Consider the following 23,467-nt stretch of genomic DNA (forward strand, 5'->3'; position numbering starts at 1 on the left):
GCAGCTGTGCAGCCTCAGTATCGTTCTCCATTAAACCAAYACAGTCAGCCGCACAGCCACGGAGACGAGCTCTGAATACATACCGACGGTACATAGAATAAACCATACATAGGACGCGTTGTGACAATAATACGCCATGGGGGACCGTATGGCTTTGTTGCTGCTGGTTGTTGCGACCACGGCGCTAGCAGTTGAGGTAAGAAACCGGGGAAAGAAAGAGGGGGAAAGGCTGAGCTCCATGCCTATTCTTCTTCTCTTCCGCTGCTATTGATGGAGGGACCAGCCGGGTGATTCCAACCCATGGGGGCTAATTACTCATGAATAGAACAAAATGAAACCAGACAGCCAGCAAGGCTGTGAACATATTCCACGCCTGAATACATGTTGGACAGCTTTTTATCTAATTTAGTCTGACTCGAAATGATAGTAGAATAGCCAGCGTTCAGATCCCTTGTTCTTTTTGCTCAGTGCTGTTATAAACTACTCTGTCATTGCTTGAATTGAAATCTAGTTTTATAGCCTTTGGATAAGTTTTACTTTTAATAATTCAAGATGAGAAATCATTACATTTATTTTACACAAAGACCTGATGAAGCTTGCCAATCTGTAGGCTACGGCTGAGATTCCTGTGTAGCCTATGTAAACGAACGTGATTTGTTTCTGTGCATAATTGCACTTCAACACATCCTAGTCCAAACAGGTTTCTGTGGTGGCAATATTGATTATTGTATTCGGAGTTTATGGGTAATGTGATCACCATTTTGTAGACAATTGTGTAGTGTATATATATTTTTTTTTTTCATGGCTCGAAATTATATTTGAGGTGGTGGGCGTGGAAATAAACATCTATAGTGGGTTATTCTTTCCCTTAGATTGAGYTTTCTGTAGCCTAAAGACATAAATTACTCCCAAAAAAAGAGCCAAAGAGTAGACCTATGGACCCATTAATTCTGCACATTGCGTCCTTGGATAAGGGTAAAAATCGCCTGTTTTCCCTACGTCAACCTGTTTCATGTAAGCTAGAGAATAAAGATAATGTTGTGAGACAGAAGTAAGATGGCGGCGGTGCACTGCAGCATTCCATGAACACAGGCAGAGATTTTGCACATAATCACTGATCATCCGTCTCTCTCAGGCGATATGCCATGTCGGTGTGAATTTGGCCTTGTAAAGAGAGAGACCACAATTGTTCTCTTACGACAGTCTTACACAAACGGTACACTGCAATTGCGGCTGAGTTGCTACATTTGGTATGTCTGAGTGTGGGAACTGCGGTTTGAATTTTAACAAATTATTGCAGCGGATACACTTGATCTGGGTGATACTTGTAACAGGTCGATGCGGGTCTGTGGGCTAGCTAGGCTAACCACACAATACTCTTCACACACCTCAAGTTCAAGATGTCAATGTCACTCAGGTTTTACTAGGCCTTTTCACCTCCAGACAGCTTACATAGCTAGTTGTTGTATGTATAACCTCAAGTGTTTCTGACTATATGTATCAATTGTTCTTAATCTTAGTTCAGTATAGCGAAAGGGTGTTGGTGATATTTGAACATATTAAGATACTTTAAATCAATTAAATGCCAAATAGGCTACGAAGTTGATGTTCAAATCTCCCAATACAGAAGTAAACAGTTAGTTGGTATTTCCCATATTGTGGGTTGTCAATAATTGACAATTCATTTCATGAATTTTTTGGGGAAAAGAAAGCTGACTTAGATKTATTGCTTGGTCTACACATGTATAAGCCACACATTGAACAGTCTAAGGCCTCTATACAGACTGGAGTGTACTGGGAGCTGAAGTCCAGTTTCCCATCCTTGAAAAATTGGTCAAAGAGCAACCCAGGAAGGCTGTCAATGCACTGCAGTCATTCAAGCCCAAAGCAACACAGCCTCACGCCCATTAGCGTACATTATAACCATTGTCTCCCTTTGGCATCCATTGCTCATGTTGCAGCTTCGTCCAACCATCCATTTAAAGCGCCAGTTTCCAATAGTGCTTTAAAGGGACAATTAGCTCTGTTGCAGTCTCTACAATTCCTACCCTTGTAATGGTTAGTTGTTGTGTGCCAATCATTGTCTCTGTTTTGGGATGTTTCTCATGCCATGCCAACCATCATCTTAAGCCCCTTTTTATGTTTTGGTGGCGGTGCCTCTTTCTGCCTGCCAGACAGAAATTCCTTGGCCCTTTATGGTGTTGTCATGTTACGTTTGTTATGTTGTTATGGGGCTGTTGTGTTCTCCCCACGTTGGGATGTTCCTCCCCTTTCAGGATTTGTTGTATTTTGTACCCTCTATCTCCCATGTAGCCACACTGGACATCCTCACCTTTAAGTAATGTGTTTGTCTGAAACGGTCAAGTCACCTATCCCTTTAATGGCATGGAAGGTTTTCAGGGGAGCTGATCTCAGTGAAAACACCTGGCATGGTGGTGTAAGGCCGGCGTTGTGTGCTGTAACCTGGCCTTTCAGATAGCATCCATGGCTGGTTATCTCTTTCTTGCTATCCCTGGGCCGTGTTCAGTTGGCATGAAATGGAGTGAAACAGGGAGTGACTACCTGTACTTGTCCAATAAGAGATGTTTGTTTTACGTTTCAAAACCTTTTGCGACGGTGTGCCCTAATGAACACAACACTGAAGAGCTTCACAGAGCAAATATATCATGATATCATCTGATATGAAATGTGCAGCAGTGTCTGGTCAGAGGCTCTCACAACATCAGGATGGGCTCGATTGAGAAGCGACTCAAGCCCCACTTCACAATCCCTCATCTATACAGATCAGGGGTTCTGGGCAGGTGCTGTTCCATTCCAATGCTCCCCAATGAAACCTGGATGAGTTATCAGGGACCCCACCTCCAACCAGGAGAGAATGGGTGTGTTCCAGGTCGTCTTTTTGCAGTCACGCTGCACATATCATAATAAAGGAACTCCTGAATCGTTAAACACTTCTCCAGGCTTTGTGAGTTCTGATCATCTGCAATAATGACGACCTGGATGACCTGGAACGCGCCCTATAGCCCTGCTGCTATGGCAACCCCACCACTGCCCTGTATAGGCCAGTGGATCACGTCTTAACTGTCAGTGTCACCGTCATGGCCGCTGCGTGACTGAAGTGGCCCGTGTCGTGTGTGTGACCTTCACGTCCGCACATACAAACCTGGAACTTGATAATCTGAGTGACCAAGCGCAGTCAAAGAGCCTGGTGGAAACTAATCAAGCTGTGATGGTTGTTCGTGGTGATTTCTGTTTTTAGGGGGCTGACTCACTGTGGCTTATAGTTTTATCGATTGAGTCCCAAATGGCACCCTATTCCTTATGTCGCCTTTCCAATAGGGCTCTGGCCAAAAGTAGCGCGCTACATAAGGAGTACAGTGCCATTTGGGACGTAGACATAGTCCACCGTTAACATATAGCCGCAGAGAGTAAGAGCGAGATGGAGAGAAAAAAATAGGGAGGGCAGAAAGGTCAATATGATGTATATCGATGTATGGGACAGTGATCTGTGTGACCCGTTGATTGAGCGCACGTGGATATATTAATTAATAATACATCCAATGGCAAAATGCTCCTGACATACACACAGACAGTTAGACAATCACACAAACACAGCAGCATGTGTCTTAGGAATTATGCTGCACACTTGTCCCTCTGACTACAAAATGGCCACTTGTTCTTCAGTCAGCCTCCTTTATTCTTGATTGATTTGTCCTACTTGACCCAATGTCTCCCAAAGCAATCAAATAAATACTCWAAAACATGTATTTTCTGAATTTCACATCGACCCTTGGCCCCTACCGTGTACAGGCTACACACCTAGACACTCCTGTAGATCTGACTGTTTCTGAAATAATCTGGTAGGTATTGGTAATAGCTTACTTTTACCTTTAATTTAGCTAGGGTGTAAATATCCCCATATTGATTCCACCGATCTAACCATCCAATCCTCTCAGATCGACAGGAGTGGATAGGGAGCAGGGGGCTATTCCTTCCCTCATCAATTATCCCTCCTTCTCCCATGTTGTTGGGTCTCTTTTTGAAATGATTGAGCTACCCTCCCTGCCCACCTCCTCTCCTCCCTCCTAATCCCCCTCTTCCCTCCTTCTCCTGTGTTTTGGTGGCGGCAGTGCCCTTCCCGGTCGCCTGCCACCCGTGCTACAGTTAGAGCGCCGCCTCCCAGAGATATTCCTGTCTCTGCTCTCTCATGCTTTCTTCCTTTCAGTCCTTCCTTTTTATTTATGTCTTCTGTTTTCACTGCCTTTTTCTTCAGAACGAGCAGACCTAAGTCTTCCCTCGTTCAATATCTGCTCTTGCTCCCATTCCTCCCTTTCATTCCCACCTTATTTCTCTTTTTACTGCCTTTTTCTCCAAGACAGGCCAACGCTTCCCTTCGCTCAACCCAGGACAGTGTCCCTCTGTATATTGGCCTTATGTATATGTATTGCTACATGTACTGTGAAGGGAGTTATTATATGCGTATCACTTTACAACAGTTTCAATCAACTATGACCTGACATTTGCAGAATCAAATCAGTGCTGGTCTAAATGTCGATTTGAGCATCGATTTAATGCGGTCGCTCAAAATTGCATTGTTGATTATAGTCTGCCGTTTTTAAAATATCAAATATCTCTAAAAGGTCCTCTTTGTTTCATGGACTAAATGACTTAGCTGAACTGTGAGTAGCATTGTGTGTGTGGCGTCAAGAAGGAGTGGGATATTCTTGGCTGTGCCCTGCTATTCCCACTTCCCGTTTCCTTGGCCCAACCATTACCTGGGATGGGTTTCCTGTATTTGTGTGACGCGTGAGGAGACATATAGCCTACTGTGTGCGTGACAGTAATGGAACATGGGTGTGTGTGTACATTTGAATTTGTGTGCGGGCGTATTTGTCTCGCACTTGATTCGTTTTGTGTGTGTATCTCTCCCGTGTGTGTGTGGGTGTGCATTTTAATTTTACTTGATTAATTTGTGTGTGTTTGTTCAGTGCCCCACTAAGATATGTGGGACTGGTAAGCAAAGCATCACTGCAAGGGTATGCTGCTGACCCCATGCATTACCTTCATTCTCAGTATGGGGAGCTAGTTCTTGGAAACATGTAAACATGTAAACATATATCATACTCTCATACATTGAGACTTCACATAGTAGACTTGTTCCATTGTGGCTCAGTTGGTAGAGCACTTGCCCTAGGCTTGGGCGGTATCCAGAATGTTATACCTTCATTCCGACACTGAACACAAGGGGTGCTGTTTTCAAACCCCTCTGATACTCTTTAATCCGAAGGTTAGCGATGCTAACAAGTACATGTAAAATCCAATAGAGCTCGCATTGCAAACATTTAGCAATTTTGCATTTTGCAAACTCTCTTGATCCAAAAGGGGTTTCTCTGCTGTTACCAAGCCTCCCGAGTGGGGCAGTGGTCTAAGGCACTGCATCTCAGTGCTAGAGGCGTCACTACAGACCCTGGTTTGATCCCGGGCTGTAACACTACCGGCTGTGATGGGGAGTCCCATTTGGCCTAGCGTCATCCGGGTTAGGGGATGGTTTGGCCAGGGTAGGCCCTCATTGTAAATAATAATTTGTTCATTAACTGACTTGCCTAGTTAAATTAAAAAAGCGAATGCTTGATTTTGGAAGAAGCTAACCACTTACAGTACCTAGATAGCTAACTAGCTACTAGACAGTTGACAATTGTTATAAGATATTTAGTTATGAATTGCATACTGTAATTAGATCACCTGGCATAGGATGCGCAAAAGTGAGTGATTCAAAAGGCTCCGGTCTCTTGTCGTTGTGTGCTTGTAAACAAACACCAGGTGACACGTGACTGGGGACTACTGTAAGATTCATAATAATGTGACTGGTGAAATGAAGAGCGCAATGTTCTTCATCTCGTAGCATATTGCATATGTTGACTGCAGGTATTTACTTAAGTAGCTACAAATATTTATTAAAAGTTGTCAAAAATAGTTTTGACTGTGTTGAAAATCCATCCCGTGGCTTTTTCCAAATACCCCGGTACACTGTATACCGCCCAAGCCTAGCTTGTGTACACACACACACACACACACATATGTGAACATTCACTTGCATGCGCGCAAACACATATGTGGACAAGACTGTAACTACCAATTGGATATCATGAAATTGGGGGGGGGGAGGGGTACACTTTTATTTTATAGTAACTATTATTGCCAACTATGAAAATAGTAAAGGGTCTGAATACTTATGTAAATGTGAAATTTTATAAATTAGCATTATGGGGTAGTGTGTGTAGATTGATTGGGGGGGGAACAATTTCATTCATTTTAGAATAAGGCTGTAGCGAAACCTGTCTCTTATACACATCTAGATGTGTATAAGAGACAGCCTCTCCCGAGCCCGTTGGGGAGTTGCAGAGATGAGACAAGATCGTAATTGGATATCATGAAATTGGGGGGGGGGAGGGGTACACTTTTATTTTATAGTAACTATTATTGCCAACTATGAAAATAGTAAAGGGTCTGAATACTTATGTAAATGTGATATTTTATAAATTAGCATTATGGGGTAGTGTGTGTAGATTGATTGGGGGGGGAACAATTTCATTCATTTTAGAATAAGGCTGTAGCGAAACAAAATGTGGATAAAGTCAAGGGGTCTGAATACTTTCCGAAGACAGATTTAAATCCTTAAACTCAGACTTGGACTACACACCCTCTCTACTGAATAGCAGGCAGGGAAGCAAAGTAGGGTTTGCTTTGCAACGCTTGCAGTTAGCCACTGATTCTTTCCAAACCACTCATTGTTGAATTTGTGAGATCCAAGTTTTTGTGTAATGTTTATGACCATTGGCTGATGAGCACCGATACGTTTTTATCTATAATTTCTCTTCATTTGACAGGGATTGAAAAGAATTTGACAGTAGATTGTCGATGTGATTCATGATGACTGCTTGCTAGCTAAGATTTTGAAACTTTTTAATGTTGACATGATCAGTCCAATCAAAGCTATGTTAGATATAATGTGATTGTGTCATTTTGTCGCTGGTATTCTTGAGCCTTCTTGGATGGGCACTTTTAATCTAAATCTATGGCGGCACCCAAGGGGTCTTGAAATGCTTGGCTTTCCCTGTAGATTCTGAAAAAATGGAGACAGGATGCACCTGAGCTCAATTTTGAGTCTCATAACAAAGGGTCTAAATACTTATTTATTTTGTATTTTCAAAAATGTCTAAAAACCTGTTTTCGCTTTGTGATTATGGGGTATTGTGTGTAGATTGTTCTAAAATTGATTAAATAACAAAGTGTGGAAAAGGTCAAGGGGTCTGATTTACTTTCTGAATGCACTGTGTATATATACACACGCATTTATGCAGTACCAGTCAAAAGTCTGGACACATCTACTCATTCAAGGGTTTTTCTTAATTTTTTWATATGAAAAACCACATGGGATCATGTAGCTTTGCACACTCTTGGCATTCTCTCAACCAGCTTCACCTGGAATGCTTTTCCAACAGACATTCATATGTGGAGTTCCCACATATGCCCACTTGTTGGCTGCTTTTTCTTCACTCTGCGGTCTAACTCATCCCAAACCATCTCAATTGGGTTGAGGTCGGGTGATTGTGGAAGCCAGGTCATCTGATGCAGCACTCCATCACTCTCCTTCTTGGTCAAATAGCCCTTACACAGCCTGGAGGTGAGTTGGKTCATTGTCCTGTTGAAAAACAAATGATCGTACTATTAAGCGCAAACCAGATGGGAAAGGGTATCGCTGCAGAATGCTGTGGTAGCCATGCTGGTTAAGCATGCCTTGAATTCTAAATAAATCACAGACAGTGTCACCAGCAAAGCCCACACCATCACACCTCCTCCTCCATGCTTTACAGTGGTGACCACACATGCAGAGATCATCCGTTCACGTACTCTGCGTCTCACAAAGACACGGCAGTTGGAACCAGAAATCTCAAATTTAGACTCATTAGACCAAAGGACGTATTTCGACCGGTCTAATGTCCATTGCTCATGCTTCTTGACCCAAGCAAGTCTCTTATTATTGGTGTCCTTTAGTAGTGGTTTCTTTGCAGCAATTTGACCACAAAGGCCTGATGTCAATCAGTCTCCTCTGAACAGTTGATGTTGAGATGTCTGTTACTTGAACTTTGTGAAGCATTTATTTGTGCTGCAATTTCTGCGGCTGGTAACTCTAATGAACTTATCCTCTGCAGTGAAGGTAACTCCGGGTCTTCCTTTCCTGTGGCGGCCCTCATGAGTGCCAGTTTCATCATAGCGCTTGAAGGTTTTTCCGATTTGTTTTTCCACATTGTCTTAAAGTAATGGACTGTCGTTTCTCTTTGCTTATTTGAGCTGTTCTTGCCATAATATGGACTTGATCTCTTACCAAATAGGGCTATCTTTTGTGTACCACCCCTACCTTGTCACAACACAACTGATTGGCTCAAATGCATTAGGATGGGAAAAAATTCCACAGATAAATTTMACTGGGCACACCTGTTAATTGAAATGCATTCCAGGTGACTACCTCATGAAGCTGGTTGAGAGAATGCCAAGAGCGTGTAAAGCTGTCATCAAGGCAAATGGTGGCTACTTTGAAGAATCTCAAATCTAAGATGTATTTTGATTTAACACTTTTGTTTTGGTTACTACATGTTTCCATATGTGTTATTTCATCATTTTGATGTCTTCACTATTATTCTACAATGTAGAAAATAGTAAAAAAGAGAGAAAAAAACTTGAATGTGTAGGTGTCAACTTTTTACTGGTACTGTGTATATATACAGTACAGGGGGTAGGCTGTCATTGTAAAAATAATTTGTTCTTAACTGACTTTCATAGTTAAATGAAAAATACAGTTCATTCGGAAAGTATTCAGACCCCTGACTTTTTCYAGATTTTGTTACGTTACAGCCAGTCTTATTGCTTGCCGATGAGGTTGTCAACTGTCGTCACAGGGACACAGTAGCACATCTCGACCAGATGGGAATAGACGTCATCGTCATGGCGATGGCCACGGCAACCAGTCTTCCGTTCCCGGGTGCAGGGTGTAATTGGAATGTTGGCAGGCAGGGCGTGAGGGAAACGAGGGGCTGACTGCCCTCTAATCACTGTAACACACTCCCACACCCAACCCACCCGAGGATCCGGTCCCAGAGACTAGCAGATAGCATTACACAAACACGCGCGCACACACAGCCACACACTCCAAAGACCAAGCACATGTACCATTTATACACTCTCATGCATGGAGTCGCTCTCACTCACACACACACACACACACACACACTGATAGGGTTCAAAGATGAGCTCAGGCCAGGGGTTTAAGTCACAGCAGGCCCTGCTTGGTAAGTGATTAGTGAATGTGTGTGTACGTGTGCTTGCCTGTTCACGTTTCTCTGTGTCAATGTGCCGGCTGTCATTCGGTCACCTCTCCAGCCTTATCTAATTAAGTCGTGACTGATTTCCTTCCTAACTAGTTTCCCATGGTGTCCAACCGGTATTCCAAACAGAATAAGGCTCTGTCCTCCAGGGCAGTGGTGGAAAAAGTACTAAATTGTCATACTTGAGTAAAAGTAAAGATACCTTCATAGAAAATGACTCAACTAAAAGGTGAGTCAACCAGTAAAATACTACTTGAGTAAAAGTATCTGGTTTTTAATGTACTTACGTTTAGTGGTGGAAAAAGTACTCCAATTGTCAGACTTAAGTAAAAGTTCAAAGTAAATGCTATTCATCAAATTCCTTATATAATACAAACCAGATGTCACAATGTAAATTTTTTCCCTTTTGATATAAGGACAGCCAGGGGCACACTGGCTGTCCTCCAGGGCACACTCAGACACAATTTACATACGCAATATTTGTGTTTAGTGTCCAACAGATCAGAGGCAGTAGAGATGATAGGTGCGTGAATTGSACCATATTGCTGTCCTACCTGAGCATTCAAAATGTAAAAAGTTATTTTGGTTGTCAGGGAAAATATATGGGAGTAAAAAGTACATATTTTCTTTAGGAATGTAGTGGAGTAAAAGTAGTTTAAAAAATAAATAGTAATGATAACTAAAGTAGTAAGTTCAAAGTATTTTGACTTGTTTTTTTAAATAAGTAAGTCTGTTTTTATACAAGGCCTCTGGCTATTTCTCTTTCCTCCCCAGTCATTGTTGATTGTGTGTCTGTCTACTCAGTATCTGTCTGTCATTCTTATCGATCTGTTTCTATACGGCCTGGCTGCATCTACAATGACATCTTATTCCCTTTTAGAGTGCACCACTTTTGACCAGAGCACATTTCAAACACAGCCAGGGAGCTAGACAGTGTTGTACTAGTAGTGCACTACATGGGGAATAGGGTGCCATTTTAGACGCACCCTGTGTCTCTGGTGGGTAGAGACAGGCAGAGGACACTCTCCAGACATAATAGCTTATCTCAGGTGACACTCGCACCGCCAGGTGGTCTCCCTAGGTCTGAAAGCTGATCCCAGATCCCAGTGGCAGGCCCGGGACACTCCAATAACAGCTCACCGCAACAGAGCCACAATTAATGCTGCCCCGGGACTTTGGGACTGGTTCACAGAACAGGGCCCGAGGATTAAATCAAATCAATATTATACACTTGTTCTTTGGTGTGTGTGTGCATGTATGTACAACACTGCACGTGTATGCACATTATGCATATGAGTGCGGGTGTGCATGTGCGTCTTCATGCTAATGTGAATAGAATGACAAAGGAGAGGGTGGACCCAGCCAGAAGAAGAATTAACCCCTGGTCAAAACCCACAAGATCCCCATGCAAACCAATGGGAAGCACCCTATACCCATTGGTAGAGCTAGAGGAAGAGTCAGTGTCCCACCAATAATAGCATAAAGACAGACACACACAGAGAGACACATTCTCACTGGACAATAGGTACCAGGCAAGTTTTCTGTTTAACCAAACGAGTCAATACTGACTCAATGTCTGTGGCTCTTAGATACAATATGGAGCAAAGAAAATGTGTGCTTAAAGATGTGTGATAGAGACCTGGTATGTTTGTCTGGTTTCAATATAGGTCACCGAACGAGGTCACCYGACTGAAATGCGGCCGTGATCCAATTCAATTAAAATAACTTTATTTGTCCTGTGTAGGGCTGACCCCATTTTGTCGACTGGTAATGTTTTTAGTCGAGCAGTTAAAAATAAACGTTTTTACGGTACGTGTTTATTGACACCTTTTCTCAGTGGACTAATCCATTGCGGAGGCCGCGGGGATGGCTCACCAGTAGTACATTTACCATTTTTAATTCCCATCATTTCAAATCTACAATGTTTGGTTACCGTAATTTCTGTTAATGCAATATACCCASGTCTGCTTCCCTTACACACTGTCCTAGAAAAACTATCAACGTGGCTTCTTCTCTCTGTGTTATGGTGGATATGTAAGCATGTTGACAGTACGTTCCAACTAGCACCAGCTGGCTAGGCGCATTCCAAAGATTGTACGTGGGTTCAGGATTGACTGACTTTATTTTCAGAAACGGACACCGTCTGTTTCATRGCCTACGTTTTAGGATGAGGCAAGACTTCCCTCTGTTTTCAGGCGGTGGCCGGCTCTATTTTAACGATGTGTTCTAGTTTCCATGGCATCAACTTTTTGCTGGTGGATCTGTGAGCAACTGGGATCATTAACCAATGCAGTGCACCAGGGCCAAAGGCATGATTGATTAAAGCGTTCTCCACCAGTGCTGTGCCAGTAAGGCTAGTACCAGTAGTACCAAGCTTTGGWTTAAGGTAGATTTACATTGGGGAGTGCTGGGTAGTCTTGGCCGCATGTCGAATGCCTTTCTACCCAATTCTCCCAGAGAGTCACCTGATGTGCTATCACTTTACATTTGGTGTGGCGCGGTTGACCATTTAAWTGCGCAGGTATAAATTGTTTGTTGGCTGTGTGGGGGGGGAAACTCTTGATGTTGCGAGCCGGGACTGTTATTCTCATATTTCCCAGATTTTTTTAAATTAAACTTAAATCAACTGTATTAGCCTTTTACTGTGTGCTTACGACAACAGTACATAGGTCTGTGTTACCTCCAATATGGTCCTATATGGGGTACTTTACATGCAATATCTAGTTGGATGGTGCAGTAGTGAGAACAGTATCTTGTTGTGACAGCAGCAGGRGGGTACCATGGGTGGTATCAGTGTGGATTGGGACCACTGTGGGATATCTCGGCCAGGCAGCTCAGCGTAATCCCCCACCCAGATTACTGCCGGCAGGCTGGCCAGCCGATAGATGAGATAGCAATGCTGGCGATGGATGAGAGTGRGCAGAGGCAAGCGAGGGAGCAGGTGGCTCAGGGAAAGCCCTGTCTCCTCTCATAATGTCCACTACTCCTCTGTTCTCTTTCTCTCTCACTCTCGCTTTCTCTCTCTCTCCCGTCGTTCTTTCTTTTCTCTCTCACTTATGTTTTGAACCCTGCACCTAGGAAACCATTACTGTTAAACCTCTCCCGACTGGTTTGTGCTCCAGAGTGAAGTTTTCCCTAGGTACATATCTAGGATCTGCTTTCCCTCCCCCTATCCAAACTTAAACGTTGGGTCAGCTTTGTACTTCCTGCACTAAGATTAGGGGCAACTTCACCCTACTCCACTGGGGCTCATAGTTTTATACACAGTTTATACACCTTACAACGCACAATGTCTCGTTGTCCATTTTTATCCCGCCCTCTTTCATCTCTCACTTTGTTGCTTTCTCTCTTTCTAACCTTTCCATTCCAAACAGTCTGATTTATAGAACTGCGTGGGATTTGGCTGTTCTCCAGGACAACCCCCCCCCCCCCAAACTGTTTGCAGCAGGATGGGAAGAAGAGGGAATAGAGGAAGGACATTATTTACAAGGCAAAAACAGATGAGGTGATTTTGAATACTGGAAAAGTGGGTGAGAGCGAGTGCGAGGGAGGGAGAGCAATTTCCCTTTAGTGTTCACACATCAGAGCAGCGGGTAGGTCTAAAAGCAATATGGGGATTGCTCCACATAGGCCTCCGTTCCAATTTCTTCACGTCTAAGTGATAAGTGGGGGGCTGACATGGAACTGGGTCAAATTTCAAACACTTTTTCTAAAGTCCTTTTTACATCAGCAGTTGTCACAAAGTGGAATTGGGTCATCGTAGTCTTTCTATAACAATAACCTTTTTCACACTCGTGTCAACCTGAACTGTGCTCTTTTGGCTCGCTTTCCAGTGAGTACTGACTGGGACGATGGCCAGCCTGCTTCTTTCCAGCATGATTTGAGTGGGGCATGGCAAGCTAACTATGCCTCTATTCACTTTGGGCTGGAAACAGATATGTTATGGGGCCAGCTCGGCTCGCTTTTAGCAGCTGGACCTAGCCATGTGAAAAGAAAATATCCAAGCGATACGGTTTGGATTGGGACGATAATGTGGGTATAGGAGCATCATGTCAAATCTGACCCTATCTACTCCAGGGTTCTACAACTCCAGTCATTGTTGTGCATACTTTCGTTCCAGCCCTGCAGTAATGCACATTATTCAAATATTAAACTAATAAAATGTTGTCTCTCTGGAACGGAATTAGCTGAATCAAGTTTGTCAGTAACTGTAGGGCTGGGTCAAAAGTTGGAGAACCCTGTTCTACACCATTGATTTCTTGTAGAGCAGAACTAAGACTCTCTGATCTTGCACACACATCACAAGGGAGGTGTACCGTTTTCACTACTGTAAATATACAGAAGGAAATGACATGATTGACAAGCAGATGTTTCCTCTAACTGCGTATCTACCCACTGGGCGAAGACATCAGTTCAACGGCTAGTTTTGATTTACATTTGATTGAGTTCAACGTGAAATCGACAGAAATGTTAACCATGTAATTGGATTTAGTTTTAAAGTTGAGTGAAAACCTTTTACGTTGATGACTTTTTGCAAATCCAATCAGATTTCCACGTTAATTCGAAGTGATCACATTTTCTGGTTGAAATGACATGGAAACAACGTTATTACACCAGTTTGTGTAACGTGGGTTTGTCAGTCTCCCTTTCCTCAAACCTTACCAGATCAGATTTTATTGGTTGCGTACACTTATTTTGCAGATGTTATCGTAGGTGCAGCAAAATGCTTGTGTTTCTAGCTCCAGCAGTGAGGTAATACCTAACGATGCACACAAATCCCCCAAATTAAAAGAAAGGAATTAAAAAAATATCAAGATGGGCAATGTCAGAGTCCGGAATATAAATATATATGTATATGATGGTGTGCATAGACATGGACAGTATAGGAATAGAAAAGGATACAACAGTAGTTATATAGGATAAGTCTGGACCATAATACAGTATATACATATGACGTGGGTAAAACCGTGTCTAAACATTTCTTACTTACCAGTGTTTTTGGGAGAAAAAAAAAGCTTTGTCGAACAAAAGTTGTCTGTTCTTTCGAGCAATAGATTGGTTGGGGGGAAAAAATGTAAACTTGTATTTTTCCATAGACACACCCCTATGTGTTTTAATGAAATTAACTACATGTATTGAGCTTGCCTGATGCTTTAAGCGCACTGTTTGATGAAATAAGACAAATGACTTATGAGGGAGCCAGAGATCAAGATAACCTGACCCGACCATCCCCCTGCTGGCTTTCGCAGATTCTGAGGTTAATCTCCTAAAGTTGCTGGTAATAGGCTACAACCTTTCGCATGTGGAATGCCAATTTATCTTAGCATTTCTACTGATCTGCATGCCAGTTATGATTTTCGTATGCATATTTTTGTGGAACAGTTTCATTTAATTTATAATACCGTCTTCACAATCATTGTCATGTGGTTAATCAAAATTATATCGAAATGAAAATGATACAAACATTAAAAAGTAACTTCTATTACCATTGACAACTATGTAAAAAAAGCCTACATAAAGCAAACAAATAAAAACATTTCATCCTGCAGGTAAAAAATATCCTGATTTAAAAATAATATCCTATACAGCACAGTGGCTACGCATGGGCTGTCTGCAACGAACTTGAAACATTGTATCAGCTTGGGTCTGGCCTGAAGCTCGCAGCATTGTATAAAATATGAATGTATATACATTATTTTATTTTTTTATGTATGTGTGTAAAATATATATATATATATATATTACACACTACCGTTCAAAAGTTTGGGGTCACTTAGAAATGTCCTTGTTTTTGAAAGAAAAGTACTTTTTTTGTCCATTTAAAATAATATCAAATTGATCAGAAATACAGTGTAGACATTGTTTAGGTTGTACATGACTATTGTTGCTGGAAACGGGTGATTTTAAAAATAAATGTTTTATGGAATATCTACATAGGCGTACAGAGGCCCGTTATCAGCAACCATCACTCCTGTGTTCCAATGGCACATTGTGTTAGCTCATCCAAGTTTAGCATTTTAAACGGCTAATTGATCATTAGAAAACCCTTTTGCAATTATGTTAGCACAGCTGAAAACTGTTGTGCTGATTAACCTCTCCAGGGGGTGTGGGACGCTAGCATCCAGTGGGCAACATCCAGTGAAATTGCAGAGCGCCAAATTCAAAAACAGAAATACTCATTATAAAAATTCATGAAACATACAAGTGTTACACATGGGTTTAAAGATAAACTTCTTGTTAATCCAACAACAGTGTCAGATTTCAAAAAGGCTTTACGGCGAAAGCATATCATGCGATTATCTGAGAACAGCGCCCAACAGACAAATCATTACAAACAGTAACAAGCCAAGTAGAGGAGTTACACAAGTCAGAAATAGTGATAAATATAATCACTTACCTTTGATCTTCATATGTTTGCACTCACAAGACTCCCATTTACTCAATAAATGTTTGTTTTGTTCGGTAAAGTCCATGTTTATATCCAAAAACCTCAGTTTTGTTGGCGCGTTTTGTTCAATAATCCACTGTCTCAAACAACATCGGGTGAAATTGCAGAGCGTGAAACTCAACAAAACAGAAATTGTCATAATAAACATACATAAAAGATACAAATGTTATACACCAGCTTAAAGATAAACTTCTTGTTAATCCAACTGCTGTGTCAGATTTCAAAAATGCTTTACCGTGAAAGCAAACCATGCGATTATCTGAGAACAGCGCCCAGCAGACAAATCATTACAAACAGTTAGCAGCCAAGAAGAGGAGTAAACTAAAGTCAGAAATAGCGATAAAATGTATCACTTATCTTTGATGATCTTCATATGGTTGCACTCCGAAGACTCCATGTTACACAATAAATGTTAGTTTTGTTCGATAATGTCAAAACCTCCGTTTTGTTGGTGCGTTTTGTTCAGCAATCCATTGGAACAAAGCGCGGTCACAACAAACAGACAAAAAATCTAAAAAAGTACCATAAAAGTTCATAGAAACATGTCAAACGATGTTTAAAATCAATCCTCAGGTTGTTTTTGTCAAATAATCAATAATATTTCAACCGGACAAAAGCTTCATCAATAGAAAAGGAGGAACAAAGAAAGCGCGCTCCTGGTCACACRGTGGACTCATGTCTGGAAATTTCCACGGTCCACTCACAGAAAGTGCAGTATCTCCCTCATTTTTCAGAGTAAAAGCCTGAAACAGTGCCTAAAGACTGGCCACATGTAGAAGAAGCCATAGAGAYCGTGAACTGGGTCATAAGTCTTTGTATGGTGGATAGGCTTTCAATGGAAAAACAGCCTTTCAAAATAAAAGCACTTCCTGGATGGGTTTTCCTCAGGGTTTTGCCTGCCATATGAGTTCTGTTATACTCTGTTTAACAGTTTAGGAAACTTTTGAGTTTTTTTCTATCCAAATCTACTAATAATATGCATATATTAGCAACTGGGCCTGAGTAGCAGGCAGTTTACTTTGGGCATGCTTTTCATCCAAAATTCCAAATGCTGCCCCCTACCCTAGTGAAGTTAAAGAAGCAATAAACTGGCCTTTAAACTAGTTGAGTATCTGGAGCATCAGCATTTTTGGGGTTCGAATACAGGCTCAAAATGGCCATAAACAAAGAACTTTCTTCTGAAACTCATCGGTATATTCTTGTTTTGRGAAATGACGGCTATTGAAATACAGACTATGATTTTCAACACTGTTAAAAAATTATATATGTATATACTTTTTTTKKKGGGGGGGGGGGGTGCCACATCACTACTTAGAACTATAAGTTTAGTATAAATACAATAAATCTAAGATGTGTCAAATGTTATCCGGTTTGCTAACTTGCTAGCTAAGGGGCTAGATGTCAAGATCAAGCTTCTTGGTTACAGCAGAGACATTCAATCCCCTCCTGGATCAAGATCCCTGTTTCCTAAATTGCTTTGTGGATTGCATTTTATTTATTTTTTAATAGCGACCCTTGTGTGCACATTCGGTAATACTGTATACACCGGTATGGTACAGAAACGGTATGACTGAAAATCTAGATACCGCCCAACCCTAGTTTACTGTACACATGGACGAATGCATTCACACACACACTAATCTTTTAACCTGTTTGTCGGTTTTATAACAATCTGGTCTTAAATGGCCATGTACTCTTATCTCTACCCAGCACAGCCAGAAGAGGACTGGCCACCCCTCAGAGCCTGGTTCCTCTCTAGGTCTCTTCCTAGGTTCCTGCCTTTCTAGGTAGTTTTTCCTAGTCACCGTGCTTCTACATCTGCATTGCTTGCTGTTTGAGGTTTTAGGCTGGGTTTCTGTATAGCACTTTGACCTTTGCGGATGTAAAAAGGGCTTTATAAATACATTTGATTGATAGAAGACACTAACACAAGTGATTTCACCTGTTTTTMTACTGATTCCATATGAGCGAACGTGTGTGGGATTTACAGATTTCCATGGCGCTAGGGCATGTGGCCTAACAGGTTGACTTGAACTTAACTTCTTTAGGCGACACATCCGTCCCTCATAGAACTACACTGCAATCTGATCTGTCTGAGTTTGTTTGTGTGTAGACGCGCATGCCCGAATGTGTGCATGCACAGTGCACTGAGTGCGCATGCATATGAATGGACGAGTGTCGTAATGAAAGTGTGTGTGTATGCGTGTGTCTGTGAATGTGCGTGCACTGTGTGTGTGTGGATAAGGATTACATTGTGCATTAGCTCGTAAGAGAATCAAGTCCATTCACAGTATGTCATCCTCTACTTCACAAACATTTGTTTTACTGCCAAACCACTAACAAGATTATAGAAAAACACAATGCAATCGGTCTCTCTTTCTCTCCTCTCGCTCTCCCTCTTTCTCCTCCCTCGTTCTCTAGTACAATGCTGTCTTTCAGTCTTTCGTTTGTCCCCACCTCCCTTACAGGATCCTCATTACAAAACCTCCTTATGCAGTAGCGATGGACACACATACACACTCACATACTCTCAGAGATGGATGTACACACATGAATACAGTTACATAATATAATTAGTACCCGTGAATAGGCACCGGATGGACAACAAAGGTGCACACACACGTAAGCCAAGCATGAAAACCCCTTGGCAGCCTGGCATACTACAGTACATGTTCTTTCTCAGTGCTGCCACCTGTGGGTTATCTAGGATACGTGCATGTGTGTTTGTGTCTGTGTGTGTGCAGTGAGTGTGCGTGCATGCCGTCCAATATGCTTGCGTGCGTGTGTAAAAGCTTGATAGGTTTGGGAAGGTTTCGTAAGAGTCTGCAGTGGTGCTATGTGTTTGTCAATCACAATTCAGTAGGAAAGTCTACAGTAGCCTCTTCTTTTACCATTGATGGGTGTAGTGTGAATGTTCCCCTAGGACGCTGATCTTGGATCAGTATTGCATTTCCCACACATCGTTACGGTTAGGATTGGGGGAGGGGAAGCTGATCCTAGACCTGTACTAAGGGGAAAACTCACACCGGAGCCTCGACGTAACAAGTCAATGCCTGAAACGGCACCCAAACTCTAATCTGTGCCTCTATCCCAAAGGGCACTCAATTGGGCCCTGGTCAAAAGTAGTTTACTAATAAAGGGCCTATATCTCCTCCCTCAACCCTTTTTGTCTTTTCCCCCGCTTACACCTCAAGCCATCTTCCCCCTATTTTCCCATCTTTGTTCTCCTCTTATTCCTGCCTCTCCCGCTTTTTTTTTCTTGAATCATTGCCCCGTTCTCTCCCCTTACACATTTGTAGTTTTTTTTTTTCTCTCCAATCTTCCATCCCTCTGTCCTCTCCATTCCCTCCGTCCATCCCTTCTCTAAATTTATTTTTAAGCCTTTATTATATTGTTCTACGTGTCATGTATTGTCAATTCTTTGTGGAGCGTGTGTTTGGAAACTGCTGCCATCTTGAACAGGTCTCCCTGGCAAACAACAATGACAGTAACCTGTAGAAATAAAAGTTAAATGAAAGGAACCTATTTAGTAAAATGTTGTATCAAGTATTTTCTGCTGACCATTTGGGTTTCTTACTTCTCGCACATGCCCACCTGTATAGCTGCCATTGGCACATTGTAATACTACAGAACGAGAGTAAATGAACATATCTCTTTTTGTCTCTCCTCCATCCCTCCCCTCCCTCCCTCTCAAGGTGCCGACAGATGGTGGGATGGGCCTTCTGGCGGARCCCCAGGTGGCCATGTTCTGTGGGAAGCTCAACATGCACGTGGATGTCCAGAGTGGGAAGTGGGAGTCGGACCCTTCCGGCACCAAGAGCTGTATCGGCACCAAGGAGGGCATCCTGCAGTACTGTCAGGAGGTATGGAGATTGGGGTTGGATACAATATGATACGATACGATACAATAACTTAATATACACTTCCAGTCAAAAGTAGAACACTTCAGAACACTTAATCATTTAAGGGTTTTTCTTTATTTTTACTATTTTCTACATTGTAGAATAATAGTGAAGACATCTAAACAATGAAAAAACACATGGAATCATGTAGTAACCAAAAAATCTAAATATGTTTTATATTCTTCTAAAAGCCACCCTTTGCCTTGATGACAGCTTTGCACACTCTTGGCACACTCTCTCAACCAGCTTCACCTGGAATGCTTTTTCAACAGGAGTTCCCACATATGCTGAGCACTTGTTGGCTGCTTTTCCTTCACTCTGCAGTCCAACTCATCTCAATTTGGTTGAGATCTGGTGATTGTGAGGCCAGGTCATCTGATGCAGTACTCCATCACTCTCCTTCTTGGTAAAATAGCCCTTACACAGCCTGGAGGTGTGTTGGGTCATTGTCCTGTTGATAAACAAGTGATAGTCCCACTAAGTGCAAACCAGATGGGATGGCGTATCGCTGCAGAATGCTGTGGTAGCCATGCTGGTTAAGTGTGCATTGAATTCTAAATAAATCAGACAGTGTCACCAACAAAGCACCGCCACACCATCACACCTCCTCCTCCATGCTTTACAGTGGGAACTACACATGCGGAGATCATCCGTTCACCCACACCGCGTCTCACAGAGACACGGTGGTTGGAACAAAACATTTCCAATTTGGACTCCACACCAAAGGACACATTTCCACTGGTCTAATGTCCATTGCTCGGGTTTCTTGGCCCAAGCAAGTCTCTTCTTATTGGTGTCCTTTAGTAGTGGTTTCTTTGCAGCATTTCGACTATGAAGAACTGATTCACACAGTCTCCTCTGAACAGTTGATGTTGAGAAGTTACTTGAACTGGTAACTCTAATGAACTTATCCTCTGCAACAGCGGTAACTCTGGGTCTTCCGTTCCTGTGGCAGTCCTCATGAGAGCCAGTTTCATCATATCGCCTGATGGTTTTTGCTACTGCGCTTGAAGAAACTTTCAAAGTTCTTGAAATTTTCCGTATTGACTGACTTTCATGTCTTAAAGTAATGATGGACTGTTGTTTCTCTTTGCATATTTGAGCTGTTCTTGCCATAATATGGACTTGGTCTTTTACCAAATAGGGCTATCTTCTGAATATCCCCCCTACCTTGTCACAACACAAGTGATTGGCTCAAACGCATTAAGAAGGAAAGAAATTCCACAAATTAACTTTTACCAAGGCACACCTGTTAATTGAAATGCATTCCAGGTGATTACCTCATGAAGCTGGTTGAGAGAATGACAAGAGTGTGCAAAGCTGTCATCAAGGCAAAGGGTAGCGATTTGAAGAATCTCAAATATAAAATATTTTTTGATTTGTTTAACACTTTTTTGGTTACATCATAGTTTTGATATCTTCACTATTATTGTACAATGTAAAAATAATGAAAAACCCTTGAAATGAGTAGGTGTTCTAAAACTTTTGAACGGTAGTGTATAATAATAATAACATGTTTGTCATTTCGCAGACGCTTTTATCCAAAGGTGACTTAGTCAAGCGTGCATACATTTTAGCAGATACCCATAAACTTCCAGTCATTGCGCTACACGCTAGTCAGTATTAGCTTGCGAAACTACGTCTAACTTCCTTCATACTGGACACAGAGACATAATGTTACCCACGAGTTCATCTGACTCTAGAGAAGTAGATAAAGTGGCCTAGTTGGCAAAATCCCAAAGTATCCCTTTAAGAGTGTTGGGCCAAAAGGTTGCTGGTTCGAATCCCTGAGCCGGCTCTGTGAAAAAAATCTGTTGACGTGCCCTTGAGCAAAGCACTTAACCCTAATTGCTCCAGGGTCACCGTCAGTAATGGCACTCTCCGAGGGTATCTCAGGGGGAGTGGGATATGCAAAAAAAACTCATTTCTAATTCACACATGCGTATAATACACACTTGCACGCGTATGAAATAGGACAATTGTAAGCACCCACCTTATTATTAGTAATAGCCGTATTCTGCCATTGCAAGTGCCATGCTCTACCAACTAAGCTACAGAGGACCAACTATAATGTCCATAGAAATACATAATAGAGAGGGGGGAGGGAGAGGGGGAGAGAGGCATTGGTAGTAAGTAAGAAAGAGGGCTGTGACCGGATGGTAGCGACAGATGGGAGGATGGAGACGAATAGTGATTGGGAGAGAGCGAAAGAGAGTGCTCACCGCCCTGTGAACGGCTGGTGGGACAGATGGGTGATGATGTGGGAGAGAGGGAGGTGGAGAGGGAGAGATCAATCATAGATAGAAAATGGGATGGGGGGGTGAAAGGAGATAATGATAGACAGACTCCGTGTTTCTTCTCTCCCAGGTATACCCAGAGCTGCAGATCACCAACGTGGTGGAGGCCAACCAGCCAGTCAGCGTCCAGAACTGGTGCAAGAAGGGCCGCAAGCAGTGCCGCAGTCACCTGCACATCGTGGTGCCCTACCGATGCCTAGGTATAAATACACGTATGTGTGTGGGGGATAGGGAGGTGTGTGTGTGTGTATGTGTATGGGGAAAATATGTGTTGTGTGTATGTGAGGGGGGAGAGAAATAGATTTATGGGAGAGAAAACGAGATTGAGGGATAAATTGAGATTTATGTGTGCGTTTGTACTATTTGAGTTCCATCCCTTAGTAAAAAGGGGTAATTTTGTTGTTGGCAGTTTACATTTTTTTTATTTTTATGTCTGTATATTTGGCTCTGTCTGTGTATGTTGCAGTGGGGGAGTTTGTCAGTGATGCCCTGCTGGTTCCTGATAAGTGCAAGTTCCTGCACCAGGAGCGCATGGACATGTGTGAGAGCCACCTGCACTGGCACACTGTGGCCAAAGAGGTGAGATCACGTGTACACACATACGTGCTACACATTTTACAGAAAGCCACTCCATCTGCAGTAGGGGCAGCACCCACAAGTGTTGACCCTCTGTGTCTGTCTTGATTGTTTGTATGTCTGTTTGTCTTACAGGGTAAAATAATAACAAATATTCTTATCTTTATCTGTGTTAGTTGGATACAGAGTACTTACTAGTTCATGTAGGCCATATAATATCCCCATATACTCCACCCTGAAGTGCATAAAACAAAAACATCTATGAAATTAGTGTATAGTAATACACTATATATACAAAAGTATGTGGACCCTTTAAGTTAGTGGATTCGGCTATTTCTGCCACACCCGTTGCTGACAGGTGTATAAAATCAAGTATACAGCCATGCAATCTCCCTAGACAAACATTGGCCTTAATGAAGAGCTCAGTGACTTTCAATGCGGCACTGTCTTAGGATGCCACCTTTCCAACAAGTCAGTTTGTGAAGTTTCTGCCCTGCTAGAGCTGCCCCGGTCAACTATAAGTGTTATTATTGTGAAGTGGAAACGTCTAGGAGCAACAACGACTCAGTCACGAAGTGTTAGGCCACACAAGCTGACTGAATGGTAACGCGAGTGCTGAAGTGCGTAGCGCGTCAAAATCATCTGTCCTCGGTTGCAACACTTACTACCGAGTTTCTAACTGCCTCTGGAAGCAAGGTCACCACAACAACTGTTTGTCGGGAGCTTCATGAATTGGGTTTCTGTGGCCAAGCAGCCGCACACAAGCCTAAGATCACCATGCGCAATGCCAAGTGTTGGCTGGAGTGGTGTAAAGCTTGCCGCCATTGGACTCTGGAGCAGTGGAAACGCGTTCTCCGGAGT

General features: G+C 42.4%; 1 protein-coding gene across 1 annotated transcript in view; it reads left to right on the forward strand.

Moving 5' to 3' along the window:
- Positions 1–23,467, forward strand: part of LOC111953228 (amyloid-beta A4 protein-like) — a 37,521-nt gene continuing 14,054 nt past the window's right edge. The window contains 4 exon segments of the mRNA XM_023972350.2: positions 1–196; positions 19,527–19,694; positions 22,101–22,230; positions 22,497–22,609. Coding sequence (XP_023828118.1) covers positions 137–196; positions 19,527–19,694; positions 22,101–22,230; positions 22,497–22,609 — 471 coding nt within the window. The 5' untranslated portion in view covers positions 1–136.

This window comes from Salvelinus sp. IW2-2015, linkage group LG27 (genome assembly GCF_002910315.2).
Source record: "Salvelinus sp. IW2-2015 linkage group LG27, ASM291031v2, whole genome shotgun sequence".
NCBI classification, from domain to species: domain Eukaryota; kingdom Metazoa; phylum Chordata; class Actinopteri; order Salmoniformes; family Salmonidae; genus Salvelinus; species Salvelinus sp. IW2-2015.